This window comes from Salvelinus alpinus, chromosome 1 (assembly GCF_045679555.1).
Source record: "Salvelinus alpinus chromosome 1, SLU_Salpinus.1, whole genome shotgun sequence".
NCBI lineage: Eukaryota > Metazoa > Chordata > Actinopteri > Salmoniformes > Salmonidae > Salvelinus > Salvelinus alpinus.
The window spans coordinates 88,733,658-88,760,392 of NC_092086.1; the positions used below are offsets into that span (position 1 = coordinate 88,733,658).

A 26,735-nucleotide genomic window follows, 5' to 3' on the forward strand; every position below is an offset into this window, starting at 1 on the left:
GTTGGGATCTGTCAAACAGACACGGCTGACATTTTTATGAAAATTGCTCTGCCTGGCCATGATCTGTATTAGCATATGAAAGTTGTCTTCTTCTCTTTTTTTCTCTCTCTCTTGCACATTGGTGTATGCTAATTTGTAAGTCATTTCAGATGACAGAGAGTGGTTGTATCCCAGAGGTGCTGTCTCTTTCTCTCTCTCCCTTTCTCTCTCTCTTTCTAACCTCCCATACTGTCTCAAACGCTCTCTCCCATACGCTCTCTTTCTCTCATAGTCTTATTTCTCTCTCTCCTCGTGTCTCTATCAGTGTAGAATCAGCTGACGCCTCAGAACTGTGCTGCGGGTCCTACGCAGCGGTCCTTTTGTCAACAGTCATGGAGAAAGCCACCTTTTAGGAAGATGGTCACCCAGCAAGCATAAGCCAGCCTGGAGAAAGAGTTCAACAATGCCACCATGTGTCTCCCAGGGAGAGATGATTTGTTAATGTTATTCATGTTTGTGTGTAAGGTTATTGAGTTATTTTATCAGTGCAAAATTGCCAAAAACTCATTTTCCTAAATGGAAACAGCATGAGAGGACATTTTACAATATAATGTATTAGTATGGCTACAATTCTCTGTTACTATTCATGGCTATGATTCAGTCAGAATTTGTGAAATCCCCCATGTAGAGAATACAGTCTACATTAGTGCTCACTGCATAATCCATTGAGTGGAGACTCACAGAGGGTGACTTGTGTCCCTGATCACGGCCATGCCAAGCACCTGGCTAGAGGAAGGAGAGGGGAAGGGGATGGACGGGGATTGGTGCCACCTGGGGTTTGGTGATGCCATTGCCATCCCCTCAGACACACACACGCACACATCACACAGCTCTGCGTTATCACGGAGGGCTCTCTCTCTTCCCTCGTCTGCGTTAGTATTCAGTAGGCGGACTGGGGGGAGCAAGGGAGGGCGTAGTAGAGCCCTGTGGATCGTTATTATTGACCAAGCCTCTGTGTAGCCCTGTGCTGCGGAGACAAGTCCACACGCACACACACACACACACACACACACACACACACACACACACACACACACACACACACACACACACACACACACACACACACACACACACACACACACACACACACACACACACACACACACACACACACACACACACACAGTGTAGTTGCTGTAGTGTGGGTCAGTTGAATATTCCATATTCACAATTATCCCTAAATAATAGTTAAAAAAAATATATTTATTAATTGGGCTTGATAAAATAAATATAATCATGAATGGTCGTAGAGAGAAACCCCATCCTAAGCATGCATCAAGAATCTGATTCCAGCCCTCCACTGAGAGGAGGAGAGGGATTCAATAAACAACAATCTAGAGGCTCTGTGTTTGTGTAATTGTGTGTGTGAGTGAGCAAGTCTGTGTGTGTGTGTGTGTGTGTGTGTGTGTGTGTGTGTGTGTGTGTGTGTGTGTGTGTGTGTGTGTGTGTGTGTGTGTGTGTGTGTGTGTGTGTGTGTGTGTGTGTGTGTGTGTGTGTGTGTGTGTGTGTGTGTGTGTGTGTGTGTGCGCGCGCGCGCATGGACACACACACACACACTACTTGCTCCACACAGACTTTTGAGGCGCGCGAGCACACACACACACTCCTCGCTCCACACAGACACACACCTCGCTCCACACACACACACAAACACACACGCACAAACACACATTACTCGCTCTCCGTTGTCATGGATTAGATGAAACCTGTTTTAATGAAAGCGCCTCTCATTCATAAGCCTGTAGAACAAAATCTTGTCAACTTTTGACGCCTAACAGCATGCCAGGCGAAGTTCAGGGGAAAGGAGGATCAAAGAAGGAAGGACAGGAGAGACTTACTGATTCCCCCTCCTTTGATATATGTTATTTATAATCGCTTGGAAATGAATTATTTTTCTTAACCTGCATGTCTGTCTCATTTAGGGTTGTCTTGTTTTGAAGAAAATAAAGAACAGTTGAGTTGTTTAATAGCTTGTAAGATATCACATCTACTGAGGAGTGTAATTGGTTTAGAAAACACTGGGATTCCATTCTCCTCTGCTATAAGGTTTAGCAGATATGATGTGTTTGTCTAGCATGCAAGTACACACACACACACACACACACACACACACACACACACACACACACACACACACACACACACACACACACACACACACACACACACACACACACACACACACACACACACACACACACACACACACACACATACACACACACACACGGATGCGCACACACTCTCCTTTCCCCCTCATTTTACCAGTGGTTGCTTGTCACACACAACTGCATGTAAATCACAAGCTGAAAAGCCCTTCAGGATATCAAATCCATGCTCTAACTAGGTCAACGCTCGCTCCTCACAATGCACTGCTGCTGCTGCATCCTCCTCGCCTCCCTTTCTCTCTCCTTTTCTATTTGCACTACATGACCAAAAGTATGTGGACACATGTTTGTTGAACATCTCATTTCAAAATCATGGGCATTAATATGGAGTTGGCCCCCGCTTTGCTGCTATAACAGCCTCCACTCTTCTGGGAAGGCTTTCCACTAGATGTTGGAACATTGCTGCAGGGACTTGCTTCCATTCAGCCACAAGAGCATTAGTGAGGTCGGCCACTGATGTTGGGCGATTAGGCCTGGCTCGCAGTCGTCGTTCCAATTCATCCCAAAGGTGTTCAATGTGGATGAGGTCAGGGCTCTGTGCAGGCCAGTCAAGTTCTCCCACACTGATCTCGACAAACCACTTCTGTATGGTCCTCGCTTTGTGCACGGGGGCATTGTCATGCTGAAACAGGAAAGGGCTTTCCCAAACTATTGCCACAATGTTGGAAGCACAGAATTGTCTAGAATGTCATTGTATGCTGTAGCGTTAAGATTTCCCTTCACTGGAACTAAGAGGCCTAGCCCGAACCATGAAAAACAGCCCCAGACCATTATTTCTTCTCCACCAAACTTTACAGTTGGCACTATGCAATTGGGCAGGTAGCGTTCTCCTGGCGTCGCCAAACCCATATTCGTCTGTCGTACTGCCAGATGGTGAAGCCAAAGAACGTGTTTCCACTGCTCCAGAGTCCAATGGCGGTGAGCTTTACACTACTCCAGCCGATGCTTTGTATTGTGCATGGTGATCTTAGGCTTGTGTGTGCCTACTCGACCATAGAAAACCATTTCATGACACGCCCAACGGAGAGTGCTTGTGGTGACGTTGCTTCCAGAGGCAGTTTGGAACTCGATAGTTAGTGTTGCAACAGACGATTTTTACGTGTGACGCGCTTCAGAACTCGGTGGTCCCATTCTGTGAGCTTGTTTGGCCTACCACTTCGCGGCTGAGCCGTTGTTTCTCCTCTATGTTTCAACTTCACAATAACAGCACTTGCAGTTGACTGGGGCAGCTCTAGCAGGGCAGAAATTTGACGAACTAACTTGTTGGAATTGTTGCATCCTATGACGGTGCCACTTTGAAAGTCACTGAACTCTTTAGTAAGGCCATTCTACTGCCAATGTTTGTCTATGGAGATTGCATGGCTGTGTGCTCGATTTTATACACCTGTCAGAAACGGGTGTGGCTGAAATAGCCGAATCCACTAATATGAAGGGGTGTCCACATGCTTTTGTATATACAGTGCATTCGGAAAGTATTCAGACCCCTTGACTTTTTCCACATTTTGTTACATTACAGCCTTATTCTAAAATGTATCAAATTGTTTTTTATCCTCATCAATCTACGCACAATACCCTATAATTACAAAGCAAAAACAGGTTTTTAGAAATGTTGGCAGATTATTAAAAAATTATAACTGAAATATTACATTTTCATTTTCAGACTCCTTACTCAGTACATTGTTGAAGCACCTTTGGTAGCGATTACAGCCTCGAGTCTTCTTGGGTATGACGCTACAAGCTTGGCACATCTGTATTTGGGGAGTTTCTCCCATTCTTCTCTGCAGATCCTCTCAAGCTCTGTCAGGTTGGATGGGGAGCGTTGCTGCGCAGCTATTTTCAAGTCTCTCCAGAGATGTTCGATCGGGTTCAAGTCCGGGCTCTGGCTGGGCCACTCAAGGACATTTAGAGACTTGTCCAGAAGCCACTCCTGCGTTGTCTTGGCTATGTGCTTAGGGTCATCGTCCTGTTGGAGGGTGAACCTTCGCCCCAATCTGAGGTCCTGAGAGCTCTGGAGCAGGTTTTCATCAAGGATCTCTCTATACTTTGTTCCGTTCATCTTTCCCTTGTTCCTGACTAGTCTCCCAGTCCCTGAAAAAATTCCCACAGCATGATGCTGCCACCACCATGCTTCACCGTAGAGATGGTTCCAGGTTTCCTCCATACATGACGCTTGGCATTCAGGGCAAAGAGTTCAATCTTGGATTCATCAGACCAGAGAATCTTGTTTCTCATGGTCTGAGAGTCCTTTTGGTGCCTTTTGGCAAACTCCAAGCGGGCTGTCATGTGCCTTTTACTGAGGAGTGGCATCCATCTGGCACACTCTACCATAAAGGCTTGATTGGTGGAGTGCTGCAGTGATGGTTGTCCTTCTGGAAAGTTCTCCCATCTCCACATAGGATCTCTAGAGCTCTGTCAGATTGACCATCGGGTTCTTGGTCACCTCCCTGACCAAGGCCCTTCTCCTCCGAGTGCTCAGTTTGGCCGGGCGGCCAGCTCTAGAAAGAGTCTTGGTGGTTCCAAACTTCTTCCATTTAAGAATGATGTAGGCCACTGTTTTCTTAGGGTCCTTCAATGCTGCAGAAATGGTTTGGTACCCTTCCCCAGAGCTGTGCCTCAACACAGCTCTACGGACAATTCCTTCGACCTTGGTTTTGCTCTAAAGCTCTACGGACAATTCCTTCGACCTTGGTTTTGCTCTAACATGCACTGTCAACTGTGGGACCTTATATAGACAGGTGTGCGCCTTTCCAAATCATGTCCAAACAATTGAATTTACCACAGGTAGAGTTCAATTTCGAGTCTCATAGCAAAGGGTCTAAAAACGTATGTAAATACGTTTTCAGTTTTTTATTTTTAATGAATGTGCAAAAGTCTAAAGACATGTTTTCTCTTTGGCATTATGGGCTATTGTGTGTAGCTTGATGAGGAAAATGTTTTATTTAATCCATTTTAGAATAAGGCTGTAACATAACAAAATGTGGAAAAAGTCAAGGGGTCTGAATACTTTCCAAATGCACTGTTATAGTAAATATATCTTTCTTTCTCTCTATTTCACCTTCTCTCTGTATTTCACCTTCTCCTTCTTCATTTCAACTCTCCTCTTTCTATCAAATGTAAAATATCACAAGGTTGAATCAATATTCTTTAATTAAACATCAAGGACATAAACACAGGTTCGTTACTGCCTTCTATGGATTATTGTAGCATTCTGCACAAAGGCCAATACAATACAGTATGTCACATTACTCATTTTTCCCTTTCTATATCAAAAAGAAAATGGGGTCAAAATAGTGTAGATTGTTGCAGTGCTGTAATGGGTTTTGTGTTTTACAGACAGTATTCAATAAGAGGTGTCGGTCACTGTCCAGTTCTCATAGCTTCAACACTGACTGGCATAGATGGGAAGGAAATGGGAGGTACTGTGAACATGCCATTCGCAACCCCATCCTAAACAGCATCCTCCATCATCTCTGTCTGAGGAATATCCTCCCAGCTCCTGCTATGACAGCTCTGGCAGCTATCAGGCATTAGTCCTCCTAAACGTTGACGACCTCCCCCCATTTCCAGTTTTCCCACGAATTAGCATGATATTAGCACATCCGACCTGAGCTACGCCGCGGTGCCACATCAAAGCGCTGTGTGATCTCTGTCCCTGGATCTCTCTGCTTTAGTCTGAAAGAGAGAGAGTTCCGCCAGAGAGAGAGAGCAGAGCGATGAGCTATGTGATAACGAGCGGTGTTAGACTGCCACAACACACAGCCGTGTCACATTCCCTCTCAGATGTGTTCAGCTAAATGGGCTGGAGCAGATGCTCAGTGTCTGTAGTCTCGTCGCCAGGCACATCACAGAAGACAACTCTGCAAATATTTACCAAGCCACATGGATATTCTATATCAAGTTTTGCTAGGGCTGTTTTTAGTGTTTTTATTTGTTGAATCATATCTGTACATGCAGGATGATTCTGATACCACTCTGTTGTGAATGAAAAAGAAAAAGAAAGTATATATGCCACATAGCTGTATGGTTGTACAGTATGTTGCTACTAAGCTACATAAGCAGGTTGAATGCTGCATATGTCTAACGATTAGCTGTGTCTTGTTATGTTGCAGCGCCTCGGTTCCTCATCACCTCCACGGGAGCCCTGTACATCCTGGACGTGCAAAATGAGGATGGATTGTATAACTACAGGTGTATGACACGCCACCGCTACACAGGAGAGACCAGGCAGAGCAACAGCGCACGCCTCTTTGTGTCAGGTATGCAGAGGGACAGTACAGCTTGGATACCAGTCTGTTGTGCAAGTTTGAGTGCCAATGATAGCCTGGAATACACTCCGAATATCAGTAGGTTTCACTATTGTTTCACTTCACTCCTTCAATCTGTACCTGCTCCAAGCTAGTCAACTGAGTATTGCTAACAATGCATACTTTTGACCAAAATATTGCATTTCTCTCACCTTTTGCCATTGCTCCTCCCTCAGACCCCTCCAACTCGGCGCCGGTCATCCTGGATGGCTTTGAGCGTCGCGAGGTGATGACATCACACCGGATGGAGCTACCGTGCAAGGCGTCTGGTCACCCGGCCCCGAAGTACCGCTGGCTGAAGGACAACCGTCCGCTAGAGCCGGACAGCCGCTTCAAGCAGAGTGTGACGGGCCTGCTGATCGAGAGGGCGCAGCCCAGCGACAAGGGAAGCTACGTGTGTGAAGTGTGGAACAGCTATGGCAACGCAGAGGTGGTGGGGAGGCTGCAGGTCAAAGGTCAGTAATAGACTGTGTGCAGCATGTTGTGCTAAATGTACAGTATATTTGTTGTTAATCTGTTAATTGTATATCTGAAATACTGTTTAGAGTTGGATACTGTTCAAAGTTCCTACATTTTTAGCTGATATACAGTATGTCACATTGACAAGAGAATATAAGCCCCCTCTCCCTCTTCCAGAGCCCCTGAAGGCAGTGGTCAGCCCGAGGAAGGTGAAAGGCAGCGTGGGTAGCCAGGTGTCTCTGTCGTGCAGCGTGAGTGGCTCGGAGGAGTACGACCTGTCCTGGTACCGGAATGGAGAAATTATCTACCCTGGGAACAGTGTTCGTATGACTGGCAACAACCGGGAGAACCTGGTCATGGCTGGGATGGCTAAGAGTGATGGAGGAGCCTACCAGTGCTTCGCTAGGAAAGGCAAGATGTCCGCCCAGGACTTTGTCCAGGTCATTCTGGAAGGTCAGTACTCTCAGTGGATGTCTGTGTGGTCAGGGGGTTAGCAATGTTACTTTCAATCGCAGCAGAAAACCTATGTGTTTCTGTTTTTGGGTAGTTGTGTGTTTTTAGTGTGTATGTGCATGTGAGCATTGTGTGGCCATATATCTGTGTGTGAGTGTCCATGCATGTAAGTGTGTGCTTGCCTGCATGTGTTTTTTTGTGTGACTGCAGAATTGGGGAACACCAACCATTGATCAGGTGTGCGTGTGTGAGTGCTAATGAGGGCTGCAGTAAAGCCCTGCCCACAGCCCCTATGATTAGATTATCTGAACGAGCCTCACATTGCTCGCATGGCCTGAACTCCGTTGCTGTGGCAACTGTCTCCCGTGGCCATGGACCAATATAAAGAGGGTATTGATAATCTATAATGAGCAGGAGGAGGAAGAGGAGGGGGAGGAGGAGTAGGAACAATTCCAAATCCTCTCTCCACTGAGATATACAGTATTCGTGTGAATGGACACTGTGTGTGCTCATCATGATCCTTTGATGCATGTGACTTGAGGTCAACAGTTTTTTTTTTACCCCTGATTTACTGTATCTGGCAAAGAGACAATGTAATGAATTCTCCTTTTATTAATTAGACATACTAGACATATATCTAGGATCAGTCGACCCAAACCTAATCATCACCTTGACCTTAAAGGAAAACTCCACCCAAAAACTATCTTTTGGTATTTGTTTCATTGGTCCATTGTTGATATAGTCCCAATCATCAGCAATCAACTTTTCAAGATATGTAACTTTCAAAATACAGAAATATGACCTGAATGATGTTGACAAGCAAAACATTTTGGGAATATATCAACAATGGACCAATGAAACAAATACCAAAGAATACTGTAGTTTTGGGGTGGAATTTTCCTTTAAGGGGGATAAAATGCATCTGACTTTAGATTGGTATCTAGATCAACTAGAAAAAAGTCTCTTTAACTCTAACCCACCTCCCATCTTGTCTCCCTCTCCCCCTCTCTCCAGACGGCACGCCCAAGATCATCTCTTCCTTCAGTGAGAAAGTGTTTGGAACCAACGAGTTTGTGTCACTGTTCTGCACGGTGAAAGGCACACCGGAGCCCAGGGTGATGTGGACGCTGGACGACGATCCAGTCATCAGGGACTCCCGCCACCGCATTGGCCACTACACCAACCAGGAGGGCCATGTGATCAGCCACCTGAACATCAGCCAGACAACAGGGCCAGACGGGGGGGTCTACCGGTGCATCTGCAACAATTCGGCCGGGGCGGTCTCCTACCAGGCGCGAATAAACGTAAGAGGTGCTTGTCAGATCAGCTCCTCCAAAACAATTACATTTTACACATATATGAATTTATGAATTAATTTGTTGTTGTTTTTGTTGTTTTTCCTGATGCATGTGTTTTTTTCCAAAGCTCCTTTGAGAGTGCCTGACTAACCTCTTTCGTGCTTGTTTCAGGGTCTCCTTGTTGTTTGTGTGTGTTGTGTCTTAGTTGTGTGTTAGTTGTGTGTTCTGTGTGTGTTGTCTGTTAAATGTGTGATCTGTGTGTGTTGTGTGTTATTTGTGCGTTAGTTGTGTGTAAAGTGTGTGGTGTGTTTTAATTGTGTGTTAATTGTGTGTTCTGTGTGTGTTGTATGTTAGTTGTGTGTTTTGTGTGTGTGTGGTGTGTGTTCTGTGTGTTCTGTGTGTGTTGTGTGTTATTTGTCTGTTAGTTGTGTGTTCAGTGTATGTTGTGTGTTAGTTGTGTGTTAGTTGTGTGTTCTGTGTGTGTTGTGTGTGTGTGGTGTGTGTTAGTTGTGTGTTCTGTGTGTGTTGTGTGTTAGTTGTGTGTTCAGTGTGTGGTGTGTGTTAGTTGTGTGTTCTGTGTGTGTCAGTTGTGTGTTCTGTGTGTGTCAGTTGTGTGTTCTGTGTGTGTCAGTTGTGTGTTCTGTGTGTGTCGGTTGTGTGTTCTGTGTGTGTTGTGTGTTATTTGTGCGTTAGTTGTGTGTAAAGTGTGCGGTGTGTTTTAATTGTGTGTTCTGTGTGTGTTGTGTGTTAGTTGTGTGTTCTGTGTGTGTTGTGTGTGTTGTGTGTGTTTTGTGTTCTGTGTGTTCTGTGTGTGTTGTGTGTTATTTGTGTGTTCTGTGTGTGTTGTGTGTGTTGTGTGTGTTTTGTGTTCTGTGTGTTCTGTGTGTGTTGTGTGTTATTTGTGTGTTAGTTGTGTGTTCAGTGTATGTTGTGTGTTAGTTGCGTGTTGTGTGTGTGTGTGTGTGTTGTGTGTTAGTTGTGTGTTCTGTGTGTGTTGTGTGTTAGTTGTGTGTTTTGTGTGTGTTGTGTGTTAGTTGTGTGTGGTGTGTGTTAGTTGTGTGTTCTGTGTGTGTTGTGTGTTAGTTGTGTGTTCAGTGTGTGGTGTGTGTTAGTTGTGTGTTCTGTGTGTGTCAGTTGTGTGTTCTGTGTGTGTTGTGTGTTATTTGTGTGTTAGTTGTGTGTTCAATGTGTGTTGTGTGTTAGTTGTGTGTTCTGTGTGTGTTCTGTGTATGTTGTGTGTTAGTTGTGAGACATTTTTTTGTTTCTTTCCTTCTTGTTTTGTTTACGTATGTCACAAATATGTGTATGTGTGTACATGTGTGTCTGTGTTTTTGTACATGTGTCTGTGTGTGAGCGTGTTCTATCTGGTCTGTTTTCCCCTACGGTCGTCCTGTCTGTGTCGATGTGTGTATCTTTGTGTCAACTAGCTCCCCAGTCTGTCTGTACCCATCTTTTTCCTTTTGATTTAATTTCCTATTCAAAACATGCCAGATTATCCTAGGGGCTCGTATAGTGCTGCGATCATCACTCACTGGTGTCAGCGGTAACTTCTCTAATGCCCTACTCCCTACCTAACATTCGCTGATGGCTTTATATTGGGACGCCATTAAGTTGATTTACACTAGCACTAGCATTTGACTGAGGAGCAATCTACACTCAGCAGGGAGGTGCCAGGCAGCTCTATAGCCAGCTACTGTAAAACTGACTGTCACCATGGTTACTAGGGGTATATCTAGAGACTCCAGGCCCGTCATCCTCCACTCAATGCTAATTCATTACGTTATAAAGGCTCAAAACAGAGAAGGATAGGCCTATGGTCTGTGTTACATATTGGATAACTAATTTTGATGGTTTGCCCACTGGAAAGCACAATGATGTAGCTAAGCATGGGCTTAGTGAGGGGATGCTAAAGACTCCAGTTCAGTAGGTTAGCTAGAAGAGAGCGGAGCTGAGCAGAGTGTCCATGGCTTCTGAATGCAGCCTGAGCGTAGAAGATAAATATCCACAGGTGTCATTGCAGAGACAGTGTAATGACTGTTTCTCACATTGATTGCTTCTTAATCATGCTAAAGAGAGTAGCAACGTGGATGCCTTTACACACCACCACAGATTTAGTTCAACTGTTCTATCTAGCTACAGTACCTAACTCTAGATTTGTACCTTTCTGTCAAGTGTTAGTTTTCCTATGGCTCCTAAAGGCAATACAGGATGGATTGGGTAACTGTCATCTATCTACAGTATGTTAAATATCCTAATAGTCAGACAGTATCCCTGGTAGGGTCTGTATTATAGAGCTGTGTTGGTTACATGCTGTTGGTTTTCCAGCAGTGTGAGAGAGCGAGCAGGGGGAACATGAGTAATGCTTTTGATAATATGTTCATAAGTGGAGAGTGGGAACATTGTGCTCTAATGCTTGTCAAATGCAATCATGCCTGGCGTCTAGCAGGTGCTAGAACAGTGTGATAATATTCACTTCACCTCGGAGAGTTTAAAATAGGAAAGTAGGTACACGCCCTCTGGAACACTCAGCTATGGATTGGTCCCAGTAACGAGGAACTAGGGTGATTTTATATTACTATTATTCAATGAGATTTATGTAAATTATTGCCTTTTATTTCCTAATTACAGGAAAAAGAGGTGTTGATATTATACTAATAGTAGGATATTGTAGTCTGAGCACTGAGCAAGTCCCAATGGAGTATATTATTTTAATATGCGTTACAATCTCCAATAAATGTTGTCCTTGTCTTTCAGAATGAATCCCTGTCTGTCTCCATGGTTTCTGACACACTTAAACATCTCAAACTTCTAAAGTTTCACATTTCTCAGCCTCAAAATCATTTTAAGAGAGGTATTTCTCTTCTGTCTCCATTAAGGGCCTGCCAGCATACGACCAATGAAAAACCTCACCGCCATTGCTGGGCGGGACATGTACATTCACTGCCGCGTCATTGGCTACCCGTACTACTCCATCAAATGGCACAAGGACGCCAACCTGCTCCCCTATAACCACCGGCAGCGGGCATTTGAGAACAATGGCACGCTAAAGCTGTATGATGTACAGAAGGATGTGGATGAGGGAGAGTACACGTGTAGCGTGCTGGTCTCACCTTCTCTCTCCACCAGCCAAAGTGTGCACGTCAGTGTGAAAGGTACAGTATGCACTCAAACCTTTAGCCTACTCAGTTAAAGATACAACCCAGGGGTCACAACCTGTAGAGCTATCTGCGGGCTTTATGCTACGTTCATAACCAAGTAGCAAGGTGGTAATTACCAGTTGTGAGGATGTAAATTCAGGCAATGGCATCTAGAATAGGCTACCTGTCGCCCCTCTAACACACATGATTCTACTCATGATCTACTCATCAGGACCTAGATTTGATGAATCAAGTGTGTTACAGCCTCTTGTATAGGCACTTTACAGATATATGCCATAATCAGTAAAAGGTATGGCTCTTACAATCAAATCAAATTGTATTTTTCACATGCTTCGTAAACAACAGGTGTAGACTGACAGTGAAATGCTTACTTACAGTGCCTTGCAAAAGTATTCATCCCCCTTGGCATTTTTTCTATTTTGTTGAATTACAACCTGTAATTAAAATGGATTCACCCCCTTTGCTATGAAGCCCCTGAATAAGATCTGTCACATGATCTCAGTATATACACACCTGTTCTGAAAGGCCCCAGTGTCTGAAACACCACTAAGCAAGGGGCACCATCAAGCAAGCGGCACCATGAAGACCAAGAGCTCTCCAAACAGGTCAGGGACAAAGTTGTGGAGAATTACAGATCAGTTTTGGGTTATAAAAAATATCCCAAACTTTGAACATCCCACGGAGCACCATTAAATCCATTATTAAAATGTGGAGAGAGTATAGCACCACAACAAACCTGCCAAGAGAGGGCTGCCCACCAAAACTCACGGACCAGGCAAGGAGGGCATTAATCAGAGAGGCAAAAAAGAGACCAAATATAAAGGAAGGAGCTGCAAAACTTCACAGCGAAAATTGGAGTATCTGTCCATAGGACCACTTTAAGCCATATACTCCACAGAGCTGGGCTTTATGGAATAGTGGCCAGAAAAAAAATATGGCTAAAAGAAAAAAAATTGCAAACACGTTTGGTGTTCGCCAAAAGGCATGTGGGAGACTCCACAAACATATGGAAGAAGGTACTCTGGTCAGATGAGACAAAAATTTAGCTTTTTGGCCATCAAAGAAAACACTGTCTGGTGCAAACCCAACACCTCTCATCACCTCTAGAACACCATCCCAACAGTGAAGCATGGTGGTGGCAGCATCATGCTGTGGGGATGTTCTTCATCGGCAGGGACTGGGAAACTGGTCAGAAATGAAGGAATGATCTTTAAGTCATACCACAGCTAAATACAGGGAAATTCTTGAGGGAAACCTGTTTCAGTCTTCCAGAGATTTGAGACAAGGATGGAGTTTCACCTTCCAGCAGGACAATGACCCTAAGCATACTGCTAAAGCAACACTTCAGTGGTTTAAGGGAAAACATTTACATGTATTGGAATGGCCTAGCCAGAACCCAGACCTCAATCCAATTGAGAATCTGTAGTAGGACTTAAAGATTGCTGTACACCAGCGGAACCCATCCAACTTGAAGGAGCTGGAGCAGTTTGTCCTTGGGCAAAAATCCCAGTGGCTAGATGTGCCAAGCTTATAGAAACATACCCCAAGAGACATGCAGCTGTAATTGCTGCAAAAGGTGGCTCTACAAAGTATTGACTTTGGGGGGTGAATAGTTATGCACGCTCAAGTTTTCAGTTTTTTTGTCTTATTTCTTGTTTATTTTACAATAAAAAAATATTTTGCATCTTCAAAGTGGTAGGCATGTTGTGTAAATCAAATGATACAACCCCCCCCAAAATCAATTTTAATTCCAGGTTGTAAGGCAACAAAATAGTAAAAATGCCAAGGGGGGTGAATACTTTCGCAAGCAACTGTACGTGACCTTCCCAACAATGCAGACAAATCTAAAAAATAATATTTAAAAAGGTACACGAGGAATAAATACACAATAAGTAACTTGGCTATATAGACAGTGATAAAGAGCTCCGCCATGTGGTGGTCTCTAATAGAGGTGGCGGTTTAGATATAGGTGCAACTGCCCCGGCGTCCTGGTAAGAGGACGGAAATGACCGGTAGGAGACAGGGATGCAATTCACACATTATTTCCCCACTCAAGACAGGCACACACACACAGCAAACAGGAAGTGGACTAAGTTGAAGTGTTGTAGTGATAGTGATAGTGGTTTGTAGGTCAGTAACACGCTAACACTAGCGTGTGTTGAGAGAGTCCAGGGCTGCAGAAGAAATGGTCAATGGGTTGTGGCCCAGCCATTGATGTGCAGGGCAGAGGTTTATGCTCCTCACTCTGCCACTGCTTGCTGAAGACTTACCCCGGACTGGGCTGGATTGTGCTTTTATACTTGTTCTGGTCACACCTGCTTATTGGACAGATGTACTGTGGAGATGCAGTTCGGCAGGATCAAAGGTGGTGATGGGCGGTCAAATGTCCTAATCAGAGGTTGTGGCATGTAACTGGAGAGCTCCAGAGATGCAAACAGAGTAGCCTGTAAACAATGGGATCCCATCCCCCGCCTCTGCTCTCTGCAGAGTCAGGGAGTCAGGCAGAGTTAGGTAGGCTACTTGTTTCAAGAGAGAGAGGGCTATGAGTTAGTTCATGAGAGGGACTGTAAGGGTTTTCTACACATGTGGTACCAGTGCTGAGTTGATGTGCAAGGGTACGAGGTAATTGAGGTGGATATGTGCATATCATAATCAATCAAATTTTATTGGTCACATACAGATATTTAGCAGATATTATTGCGGGTGTAGCGAAATGCTTGTGTTCCCAGCTACAGCAGTGCAGTAGTATCTAAATCAATTCACAACAATACACACGAATCTCAAAGTAAAAGAATGGAATTAAGAAATTTATAAATATTAGGACGTGCAATGTTGGAGTGCCATTGACTAGAATACAGTAGAATACAGTATATACATAGAAAATTAGTAAAACAGCATGTAAACATTATTAATAAATGTAATCAAACTATAATATTTCTTACGGAAAGAAGTGTGTTCAATAGGAAACTGATTTTAGCAGGTGCGTCTTGTCGAATTTCCAAGACTGTGTCCCTGTACTAAAACTGATATTTCTTATTCGTTTTGGAAGTTACAAGCCTGAAACCTTGAACATAGACTGCTGACACCCTGTGGAAGCCATAGGAATTGCATCCTGGGAGCTAGAACTCGGTATGCCCCTATACTTTCCATTGTAAGAGCATGGTCTCTCAAAAAAAAAATCTGGTTGGTTTTTCTATGGATTTTCTCCTACCATATCTATTGTGCTATATTCTCCTACATTATTTTAACATTTCTACAAACGTCAAAGTGTTTTCTTTCCAATGGAACCAATGATATGCATATCCTGGCTTCAGGGCCTGTGCAACAGGCAGTTTACTTTGGCCACGTCAGTCAGGCGGAAATTGAGAAAAAAGGGGCCTAGCCCTAAAGTGACCAGTGATCCTTTATTAAAGTGACCAGTGATTCCATGTCTATTTCAATAGAGCAGCAGCCTCTAAGGTGCAGGGTTGAGTAACCAGGTGGTAGCCAGCTAGTAACAGTGACTAAGTTCAGGGCAGGTTACTGGGTGGAGGCCAGCTAGTGATGGCTATTTAACAGTCTGATGGCCTTGAGATAGTAGCTGTTTTTCAGCCTCTCGGTCCCAGCTTTGATGCAGCTTTGATGGGGTGGCAGAAAGCCTAGTTGTTAGAGCGTTGGGCCAGTAACCGAGAGGTTGCTAGATCGAATCCCTGAGCTGAGAAGGTGAAGATATGTCGTTCTTCCCCTGAACAAGGCAGTTAACCCAGTGTTCCTAGGCTGTCTTTGTAAATAACTGACTTGCCTAGTTAAATAAAGGTTAAATAACTAAATAAAAGCTGTACTGACCTTGCCTTCTGGATGATAGTGGGGTTAATAGGCTGTGGCTTGGGTGGTTGATGTCCTTGATGATCTACTACGGTTGTGTAGGGATAAAGTGACTAGGCAACAGGATAGATAATAAACAGTAACAGCAGCGTATGTGATGAGTCAAAAGAGTTTGTGTAAAAAGGGTCAATGCAGATAGTCTGGGTAGGTATTTGGTTAAGTATTTAGCAGTCTTATGGCTTAGGGGGAGACGCTGTTCAGGGTTCTTGCTGTGTGGTAGCAGAGAGAAATGTCTATGTCTAGGGTGGCTGGAGTCTTTGACAATTTTTAGGGCCTTCCTCTGACACCACCTGGTATAGAGGTCCTGTATGGCAGCTGTAAAACTTTTTGAGGATCTGAGGGCCCATGCCAAAACTTTTCTGTTTCCTGAGGGGGAAGAGGTGTTGTCATGCCTTCATCCTGACTGTGTTGGCGTGTGTGAACCATGTTAATTCCTTAGTGATGTGGACACTGAAGAACTTGAAGCTCTCGGCCCTCCGTTTCTTTTAGTCCACGATCAGCTCCTTTGTCTTACTGACATTGAGGGAAAGGTTGTTGTCCTGGCACCACACTACCAGGTCACTGACCTCCTCCCTATAGGCTGTCTAATTGTCTTCGGTGATCAGCAAACTTAATGATGGTGTTGGAGTCGTGCGCAACCACGCAGTTGTGGGTGAACAGGGAGTACAGGACTAAGCACAAACACCTGAGGGGCCCCTGTGTTAAGGGTCAGCGTGGTGGATGGGTTGTTGTCTACCCTCACCAACTGGGGGTGTCCTGTCAGGAAGTCCAAGGGATCCAGTTGCAGAGGGAGGTGTTCAGTCCCATGAGCTTGGAGGGCACTATGGTGCTGAGCTATAGTCGATGAACAGCATTCTCACATAGGTGTTCCTCTTGTCCAGGTGTGGAGTGCAATAGAGATTGCGTCATCTGTGGATTTGTTGGAGCGGTATGCGAATTGGAGTGGGTCCAGGGTGTCTGGGATGATGGTGTTGATGTCAGCCATGACCAGCCATGACTAACATTGTAGAGGATCCCATCGTCAGCTGATCTGAACATTCACAGCCGCTATGCCAGTCTGCCAGTACACTACAGTACATAACCTCAGATGGCTCTCCCCACTGAGCACAGATGTCAATTAAACGTCTATTCCATGTTGGTTCAACATAATTTAATTGAAACAACAATGATTAAACCAGTTTGTGCCCAGTTGGTCTTTCCTCAATAATGGCGCTGCATAATTTGAAGTATCAGAAAGAACGTACCTATCGGAATCCTCTCTCACGGGTCTCGGCGGCGCAGCCACGTTAACATTTGTGCGAGGCGGGGGAAATCACGCCGACTGCGGCCCTAAACAAAGCCCAGAACAACGACATTCCCACTGTACCTAATTTGCCTCTCAGCTGCTTAGCATTCTGAGGCTGCGGAGAGGAGAGGAAAAGAGCGGGAATCCCCAGGAGCCCATTATGCTTACTTTGTTGTGAATTAAATAATTGTTGAAGTGCCGTTTATTCCAATGTTATTTTAAATCATGAATTCTTCAAAGCATCTGCTTCACACCATGGCTATAGTGTCCCCAGAGAGAGAGAGACAGAGGAAGAGAGAGAGAGAGAAAGAGAAAGAGGGAACAAGGGAGAGGTAGAGGACAGCCAGCCTCTCCGCAAGGGGAAATGTAATTAATTTCTCTCTCTCATCTGCATCTCCATGGTGTTAAGCCATGCTATTAATACGTTTATAAACTAGATGGGGATGAGGATGGTTGATCAGAACTAACTAAGTTGAATCCTTGCTTTAAGATACAAACATAAATACCCTTGCCTTAACTCTACCCGTCTCTTTCTCCTGCAGTTCCCCCCACCATCCATCCCTTCGAGTTCCCTCGTTTCTCTATTGGCCAACGTGTGTTCATTCCGTGCGTGGTGATGTCAGGTGATCAGCCTGTCTTCATCACATGGCAGAAGGACGGTCGGCCAATCCCGGCCAGCCTCGGCGTAACTATCGACAACATAGACTTCACCAGCTCCCTACGTATCTCCAACCTGTCTCTCCTGCACAATGGCAACTACACCTGCATCGCACGCAACCAGGCCGCCACCGTGGAACACCAGAGTCAGCTCATCGTCAGGGGTGAGGAGGGGGGAGGGAGAGGGTGAGGAGAGGTGAGGAGGGAGGAGGGGGGAGGGAGGGGTGAGGACAGGGATGGAGACAGGTGAGGAGGGGAGAGGGATGGGGGGAGGGGTGAGGAGGGAGAGGGAGAGGTGTGAGGAAGGGGATGGAGAGCGGTGAAGAGGGGAGAGGGGTGAGGAGGGGAGAGAGTTGAGGAGGGAGAGGGGTGAGGAGGGGGATGGAGAGCAGTGAGGAGATGAGAGGGTGAGGAGGGGAGAGGAGGGAGAGGGGTGAGGAGAGGAGAGGAGAGGGGTGAGGAGGGAGAGGGGTGGGGGGGAAGATGTGGAGAGGGGTGGGAGGGGGAGGGAGGGAGTTGATGTGGGGAGAGAGGGGGGAGAAGGATTGACAACACTCAAAGATGAGTCGAGAAGGTTTGCTAGTTTTTCCAGTATTCTGCAAGAGTAAACTCTCTTCATATGTTCCCCTACAGTTGGAGTGGATCCAAATCAACCTACCACTAGGCCTATGTTGGGTATAGCAAAAGAAAACCTATATGCTAAAACAAAATATAACCCTAATCCCAATAGCAGTGTTGCACGTGCTGTTTTACTGTAATCTTTTAATGTTGTGATGTGAGATGCCACTTATTCCACTACTGGGCTAATATGCTAACCCACTCGTTAGCATTGGTTCTTCTTGTTTTTCTCTCACTTGGTGTGAAAATATAGCATTTCTAATTTGTTTTATTTTAGCCACAAGGTATTACAAACTCAAACTACAACACCATAACAGATTAACCCGTTTTAATGACCTTTTGTCTGTTTCTCTCCCAACCAGTCCCTCCAAAGTTTGTGGTGCAGCCCAAGGACCAGGACGGCATCTATGGAAAAGCTGTGATCCTCAACTGCTCTGCAGAGGGATACCCTGTCCCTACCATAGTGTGGAAGCACTCCAAAGGTAAATAGGCCAGAGTATAAAAGGATTGTGTTAAGTAGAGAGTTAATGTTTTGACATGGAGTGAAACAGGGAGGTACTGCATGAACCTGTCCAAATAGAACACAGATGTTCCTTTTCCATTGCAAAACGTTTTGCTACAGTGAGCACTACTTGAACATGACCCAGGATTAATTAAAAGCTACTCTTCTCCCTTCTGACCACTGTGATGATATGTTTACACACTTGGTTCACGATTAAGGATAAATACCCTTCTGTAACTGTGCATCTTCCATTTCTACTCCTTTGACTATCTTGCTGAATTGCATAAACACAACATTGTCCTACGGCAAGCTTTTTTTATTAAAGAGCATCTGTTTATGAGAGCCAACACAGCAAACACAGTGTCCACAGCCTTAAGGTTGAATGGTGAAAGCTCAGCGCTGTAACTCTAAACAAATGTAAAGAGGAAGAAGGGAAGGCAACATCTTCTCACATTACCGTAAAGGAGAAAATGGAAATGTACTGTAGTTTTTGTTACTGCAAAACATCCATCCATTATGTAATAATTCTTCATAATTTGGTCATAATCTATGCAAGAGGTGTTTTTAATACATCTTACATATTCCCCTCCTCCTCTCTCTACCGCCCTCCACCTCTCCCTCTCTCCCTATATCCCTCCCTCTCTAGGTGCGGGGGTTCCCCAGTTCCAGCCTATAGCCTTGAACTCGGGCTTCCGTATCCAGGTGCTGGTCAACGGCTCTCTGCTCATCAAACATGTACTGGAGGAGGACAGTGGCTACTACCTGTGTAAGGTCAGCAATGACGTGGGAGCTGACGTCAGCAAGTCCATGTACCTCAACGTCAAAAGTAAGTCACTGAAGACCACTATCTGTCATGGCTGTATACATGGACCTCAGTGTCAAATGGAAGACCCCCCCCCTATCCTGAAATGTATGTGTTCTCCAATGTAATTTAAAAAAAGAATCATCCAAACTCAGTGGCAAAAGTAAGATCCCTCTTCCAGTCAGGATTATGTACCTTAATTAACCTCTTGACATATGGAATTGTTTTAAGATTGTCATATCACGGATCATTTAGATATTTTATTTGAATTTTAGGACCCCTTTCGGTATCAGTTAGTTATATTTTTGTATTATTTGATAAAATGTTGAATTTGACCTTTACTACCATAGCTCATAGAAAATAACTGAATAACACATTCATAAATGGCAAAAAAGACAGTCAAAAAATACATAAAGGAATAAGGTATTGAAGTGTGTCCTTTATCTTGGAGATATAAGAAATCTCAGGATATATTTAATTTTTTTGGGACACATACTTAACCCATTGTTTTTGTTGCCACAAAACTACCCCCATACTTCCATTCATTTGTATGGGTTACCTTCAGACGAGTCCTGTCGTAGAGCACAAAACTACCCCCATACTTCCATTCATTTGTATGGATTACCTTCAGACAAGTCCTGTTGTAGAGCACAAAACTACCCCCATACTTCCATTCATTTGTATGGGTTACCTTCAGACGAGTCCTGTCGTAGAGCACAAAACTACCTCCATACTTCCATTCATTTGTATGGGTTACCTTCAGACGAGTCCTGTCGTAGAGCACAAAACTACCTCCATACTTCCATTCATTTGCATGGGTTACCTTCAGACAAGTCCTGTCGTAGAGCACAAAACTACCTCCATACTTCCATTCATTTGTATGGGTTACCTTCAGACGAGTCCTGTCGTAGAGCACAACACGACCTCCATACTTCCATTCATTTGTATGGGTTACCTTCAGACGAGTCCTGTCGTAGAGCACAACACGACCTCCATACTTCCATTCATTTGTATAGGTTACCTTCAGACGAGTCCTGTCGTAGAGCACAAAACTACCTCCATACTTCCATTCATTTGTATGGGTTACCTTCAGACGAGTCCTGTCGTAGAGCACAAAACTACCTCCATACTTCCATTCATTTGTATGGGTTACCTTCAGACAAGTCCTGTCGTAGAGCACAAAACTACCCCCATACTTCCATTCATTTGTATGGGTTACCTTCAGACAAGTCCTGTCGTAGAGCACAAAACTACCTCCATACTTCCATTCATTTGTATGGGTTACCTTCAGACAAGTCCTGTCGTAGAGCACAAAACTACCTCCATACTTCCATTCATTTGTATGGGTTACCTTCAGACGAGTCCTGTCGTAGAGCACAAAACTACCCCCATACTTCCATTCATTTGTATGGGTTACCTTCAGACGAGTCCTGTCGTAGAGCACAACACGACCTCCATACTTCCATTCATTTGTATGGGTTACCTTCAGACGAGTCCTGTCGTAGAGCACAAAACTACCTCCATACTTCCATTCATTTGTATGGGTTACCTTCAGACGAGTCCTGTCGTAGAGCACAAAACTACCTCCATACTTCCATTCATTTGTATGGGTTACCTTCAGACGAGTCTGTCATAGAGCACAAAACTACCTCCATACTTCCATTCATTTGTATGGGTTACTTTCAGACAAGTCCTGTCGTAGAGCACAAAACTACCTCCATACTTCCATTTTTTTGCATGGATTACCTTTAGACGAGTCAAAACAGCGCAAAAGAGAGAGAGAGTCTCCCCTTTCCATAGTGGGGTCATAATAGTTTGTAGGCCAAACCGTTTGGACGCTACAGATGTTTTCGTGAGAAGACCGATTTTCGGGATGCCATATGCTCTGACAAACACCGCTGTAGCTAGACATAGGCGGATGAGACGCAACCCATGCAAAACAACTGATATCTCTAGCTTAAATTGACAGATTTAAATGGGATTTTTTTATTATGTTACTTAGATTGACGCATGGTGCGTTAATAGACTCTTAATTAAATATGGTATGCATGTGGGAGCAGATGGTTGAAAGAAGTAAGGAGAGCTTGGAGAGATCTTGCATTTGATTGGTTCCGTTATCCAATAACAACTGCTTTAATTTCACTTGCTGGACAAGAATATAGTATAATGCATCCAATTTATATTATATTATCCATAAGAAATAATGCCCAAAATATTTGGGGGAGATTATGTAATATTGGGAAGGGGCTGAAGGTGCTGAAAAAAATCTAATAAATTTAATTTAATTTAATTTCACTTGGGTGGATGGAACTGGCTCTAGAGGTGGGTGATGGGCACAACACCACATCATGTCACTACCAATCAAATCCCAGTGGTTAGACTGGGAGACACACAATGGTGGGAGATGGAGGGAGGAGGGAAAGAGGTAGGAGAGATGGAGACAGGCAGACAGGGCAGGGGAAATTATATTGTATCAGAATTTAAATACAGTTAAATGTTACACACATACAAATAAGACAGAGGGAGAAAGACAGAAAGGGAAGACAGAGGGAAATAGGAAGCAGAAGAGGAGGAGGAGGAGGAGAAAGACAGACACACAGAAGAGCAGCCTATGGAGGGGAGGGGAGAGAGAGAAGGGGAAGACAAGGGAGGGTGACGGACGGGTAGTCCATCCCTCCACTCCCCTCCCCCTCGGCCCTCTTTTCCACATGGCAGCCTCTGCCTGCATACAGAGTTCAGAGCCTAATGGAGGGGAGCTAAGTCCATGGCCACTCAGCGGATAAACGCCTGTGTTTCTCCGAGAGAAAAAGAGAGCAACGGAGACCGGAAACGCTGCATGGCTGCTTTTGTGGGATATGTTCAGGCAGAAAGATACAGGGCCATGGTAGTGGTGGTGTGGTGGTGGCACCACACTGGTGGCCTCTCTGTCACAGAGCACAGTGACTCCAGTCACTTAACCTTAAGCCATTTAACGCAACAAACACTACCCAGCACTATACTGGACCACCCCTGTGTATATACAGAGCTAAAACAATGTGTCTCTTTGACATCTCTAGCACTCCATTCCCACACAGGGACACTCATTCCAGCACAGGCCACTAACATGACAACATCAAACAGAAATGGATGCTCGGGAAGACTCCATAAAATGGCTTTCATGAATGTCTCTAGTGAGAGCCAACATGTAGCCTAGTGCTTCCCCATGGGTCTCCTTTAGATGTTAAAGTCTATGATTATACTATAAGTTGTCGCTGTAGATTTTTCCAATAGGAACACCTCCCTCTTCAGGTGAAAAAAGGAAACTGTCGAAAAAGTGAGGCCAGACTATTGTTTTCATCTTTCATGTTGAAGTTCCCATTTGATGTTGATGTTGAATACTCTATGTAAACTGCACTGATTTGTAATATGAAGGAGGAACTGTTGATTGTCCTAAATCAACATAAACATTTTGAGCCAAAGTGTCTGGGTAAATCAGGTTCTTAGTGTGTCTGGGAGGTGTGTGTTGTTTATGTGTACAGTTGTAGTCGGAAGTTTACATACACCTTAGCCAAATACATTTAAACTCAGTTTTTCACAATTCCTGACATTTAATCCTAGTAAAAATTCCCTGTCTTAGGTCAGTTAGGTGCACCACTTTATTTAAAGAATGTGAAATGTCAGAATAATAGTAGAGAGAATGATTTATTTCAGCTTTTATTCCTTTCATTACATTCCCAGCGGTTCAGAAGTTTACATACACTCAATTAGTATTTGGTAGCTTTGCCTTGAAATTGTTTAACTTGGGTCAAACGATTTGGGCAGCCTTCCACAAGCTTCCCACAATAAGTTGGGTGAATTTTGGCCCATTCCTCCTGACAGAGCTGGTGTAACTGAGTCAGGTTTGTAGGCCTCCTTGCTCGCACAAGCTTTTTGGGATTGAGGTCAGGGCTTTGTGATGGCCACTCCCATACCTTGACTTTGTTGTCCTTAAGCCATTTTGCCACAACTTTGGAAGTATGCTTGGGGTCATTGTCCATTTGGAAGACCCATTTGCGACCAAGCTTTAACTTCTTGACTGATGTCTTGAGATGTTGCTTCAATATATCCACATAATTTTCCTGCCTCATGATGTCATCTATTTTGTGAAGTACACCAGTCCCTCCTGTAGCAAAGCACCCTCACAACATGATGCTGCAACCCCCGTACTTCACGGTTGGGATGGTGTTCTTTGGCTTGCAAGCCTCCCCCTTTTCCCTCCAAACATAACAATGGTCATTATGGCCAAACAGTTCTATTTTTGTTCCATCAGACCAGAGGACATTTCTCCAAAAAGTACGATCTTTGTCCCCATGTGCAGTTGCAAACCGTAGTCTGGCTTTTTTATGGTGGTTTTGGAGCAGTGGCTTCTTCCTTGCTGAGCGGCCTTTCAGGTTATGTCGATGTAGGACCTGTTTTACTGTGGATATAGATACTTTTGTACCTGTTTCCTACAGCATCTTCACAAGGTCCTTTGCTGTTGTTCTGGGATTGATTTGCACTTTTCGCACCAAAGTACGTTCATCTCTAGGATACAGAACGTGTCTCCTTCCTGAGAGGTATGACGGCTGCGTGGTCCCATGATGTTTATACTTGCGTGCTATTGTTTGTACAGATGAACGTGGTACCTTCAGGCATTTGGAAATTGCTGCCAAGGATGAACCAGACTTGTGGAGGTCTTCAGTTTTTTTCTGAGGTCTTGGCTGATTTCTTTTGATTTTCCCATGATGTTAAGCAAAGAGGCACTGAGTTTGAAGGTAGGCCTTGAAATACATCCACAGGTACACCTACAATTGACTCAAATGATGTCAATTAGCCTATCAGAAGCTTCTAAAGCCATGACATAATTTTCTGGAATTTTCCAAGCTGTTTCAAGGCACAGTCAACTTAGTGTATGTAAACTTCAGTGAATTATAAGTGAAATAATCTGTCTGTAAACAATTGTTGGAAAAATGACTTGTGTCATGCACAAAGTAGATGTCCTAATCGACTTGCCAAAACTATAGATTGTTAACAAGAAATTTGTGGAGTGGTTGAAAAACGAGATGTAATGATTCCAAACTAAGTGTATGTAAACTTCCGACTTCAACTGTACGTGTATGTTTGTGTATGTGTATGTCCTTGTGCGCGTGTGTATCTCTGTACGTGGCATGTGTGTGTGTGATCTCCTGCTGCACTGCTATGGCTGGGCTGGGTGCTCTAGTGATTCCAGTCACACAGTGTGGGAGCTTATACCCTTGTAGCTGTTATCTGGCCAGAGCAGAGGCCTCCCTGCAGTGTCTGTCTGTCTGTCTGTCTGTCTGTCTGTCTGTCTGTCTGTCTGTCTGTCTGTCTGTCTGTCTGTCTGTCTGTCTGTCTGTCTGTCTGTCTGTCTGTCTGTCTGTCTGTCTGTCTGTCTGTCTGTCTGTCTGTCTGTCTGTCTCTGTCTCTGTCTGTGTCTCAATCGCTCATGTAATACTCTCACACAATTCCTCAAAAACACACACACACAGTACATGTACCAGGACACGTACACTTACGAACAAACACACACACACTCATATGAATAAATACAATTATACACTACTGTACACCAGTGGAGGCTGCTGAGGGGAGAGGGGCTCATAATAATGGCTGGAACTGAGTAAATGGAATGGCATCAAACACATTGAAACCATGAGTTTGATGTAATTGATACCATTCCACCGACTCCACTCCAGCCATTACCAGAAGACTGTCCTTCCCAATTAAGGTGCCACCAACCTCCTGTGCACTACACACTTAAAGCTTTACATCTAGACACACACAGAAGAGTACCCACAGCAGTGGGTGTAATCCCTGTGTACATTTTCTGGACATAGGCTGCTCAGTGTTGTCCTCACGCACACACACAGACAGATGTCCCTCTGCGTTGTGTGTGTGTGCGTGCGTGCATGTATGTGTCTGTGTGTGAGCCTGTGTGTTCTCCCTTAGGTTGAGCTGATCACCCGGTTCAGGTTGTTGTTAAGATCATTGTGTGGTCGGATCGGGGCGATCGGGTGTTGGTTGTGTCTGCCCCTCCTGCTCTCTGGAACGTGAGCCTCCCTTGGAGCCCTGCTCCCCTTGTCTCCTATGGATCAGTGTGCTTGTGCCAGACGAGACCCTCGTTAACCCACAGGGCCTGTCCTCTGCTGAGCAGGTGTAGTGTTATATACTGTACCCACACCAGACTGTGTCCTCCTCTCCTCTACATAGATGGTAAGCATGCAGCAGACTGCTGGAGCAGTACAGGCTGTGCTGTACTGGTGTGTGTTGTTTATCCAGGCCATACGACACCACTGCTGCTTGGGAAGCTGCTGCCACTTAAGAGGCTTAGGTGTAAATTAGAGCAACACTGGAAGTGACGGCTGTAAAGTGGTCAGGTGATATTCAGTACTGGATGAGCTCTTGACTGGGTGATCACTCATAGAAGTTTACCTGGCTGTGTTACTGGAAAATACACACATATAGGCATACACATGCACATGCACGCGCACACACACACACACACACACACACACACACACACACACACACACACACACACACACACACACACACACACACACACACACACACACACACACACACACACACACACACACACACACACACACACACACACACACACACACACACACACACACACACACACACACACACACACACAGGCCATTACTGAAGAATCATGGTCCTCACAGGCTGCTACTGTAATTCAGTGGTTTAGACAGATTCCATTCGGCCAGGCTATTGTGGCGGACGCATGGGGAAATGAATTGCAGCTATTGTGATGTCATAGTGAGACGTTTTCATTGTTATTAGTGTCTGTGCATAGGCTAATGCCTAACCATAATACACCATGCATCAACACATTGGAACACTGTCACAGACGCCCACAGCCAGCAGAAATAGCTTATGTTGCACTAGCAGTATTTTCACAGCTTTATGTGTGTGCGTGCGTGCATGTGTACGTGCGTGCGTGCAAGTGTACATTCACAGTATTCATACTTTATATATCATAGGTTCAGAATATTTGGCATATTGCCTAGACACGTTAACACTTCATTCTACCTTCCTTAAAATGACCCATGGCCTTATTTAGATTTTGTGCAG

General features: G+C 44.6%; 1 protein-coding gene across 5 annotated transcripts in view; it reads left to right on the plus strand.

Annotated features, from left to right (window-relative positions):
- LOC139532974 (cell adhesion molecule DSCAM-like) overlaps positions 1-26,735 on the plus strand; it is a 135,150-nt gene that overhangs the window by 67,726 nt on the left and 40,689 nt on the right. For 3 of the 5 annotated variants that reach the window (XM_071331121.1, XM_071331151.1, XM_071331127.1), the window contains exons 4-12: positions 6,320-6,466; positions 6,691-6,969; positions 7,151-7,426; positions 8,441-8,737; positions 11,601-11,876; positions 17,574-17,852; positions 18,322-18,363; positions 18,669-18,788; positions 19,455-19,634. In XM_071331121.1, the coding sequence (XP_071187222.1) occupies positions 6,320-6,466; positions 6,691-6,969; positions 7,151-7,426; positions 8,441-8,737; positions 11,601-11,876; positions 17,574-17,852; positions 18,322-18,363; positions 18,669-18,788; positions 19,455-19,634 (1,896 nt within the window). The remainder of the gene's footprint in view (positions 1-6,319; positions 6,467-6,690; positions 6,970-7,150; positions 7,427-8,440; positions 8,738-11,600; positions 11,877-17,573; positions 17,853-18,321; positions 18,364-18,668; positions 18,789-19,454; positions 19,635-26,735) is intronic. The other 2 variants (XM_071331135.1, XM_071331143.1) reach the window with 1 other exon arrangement.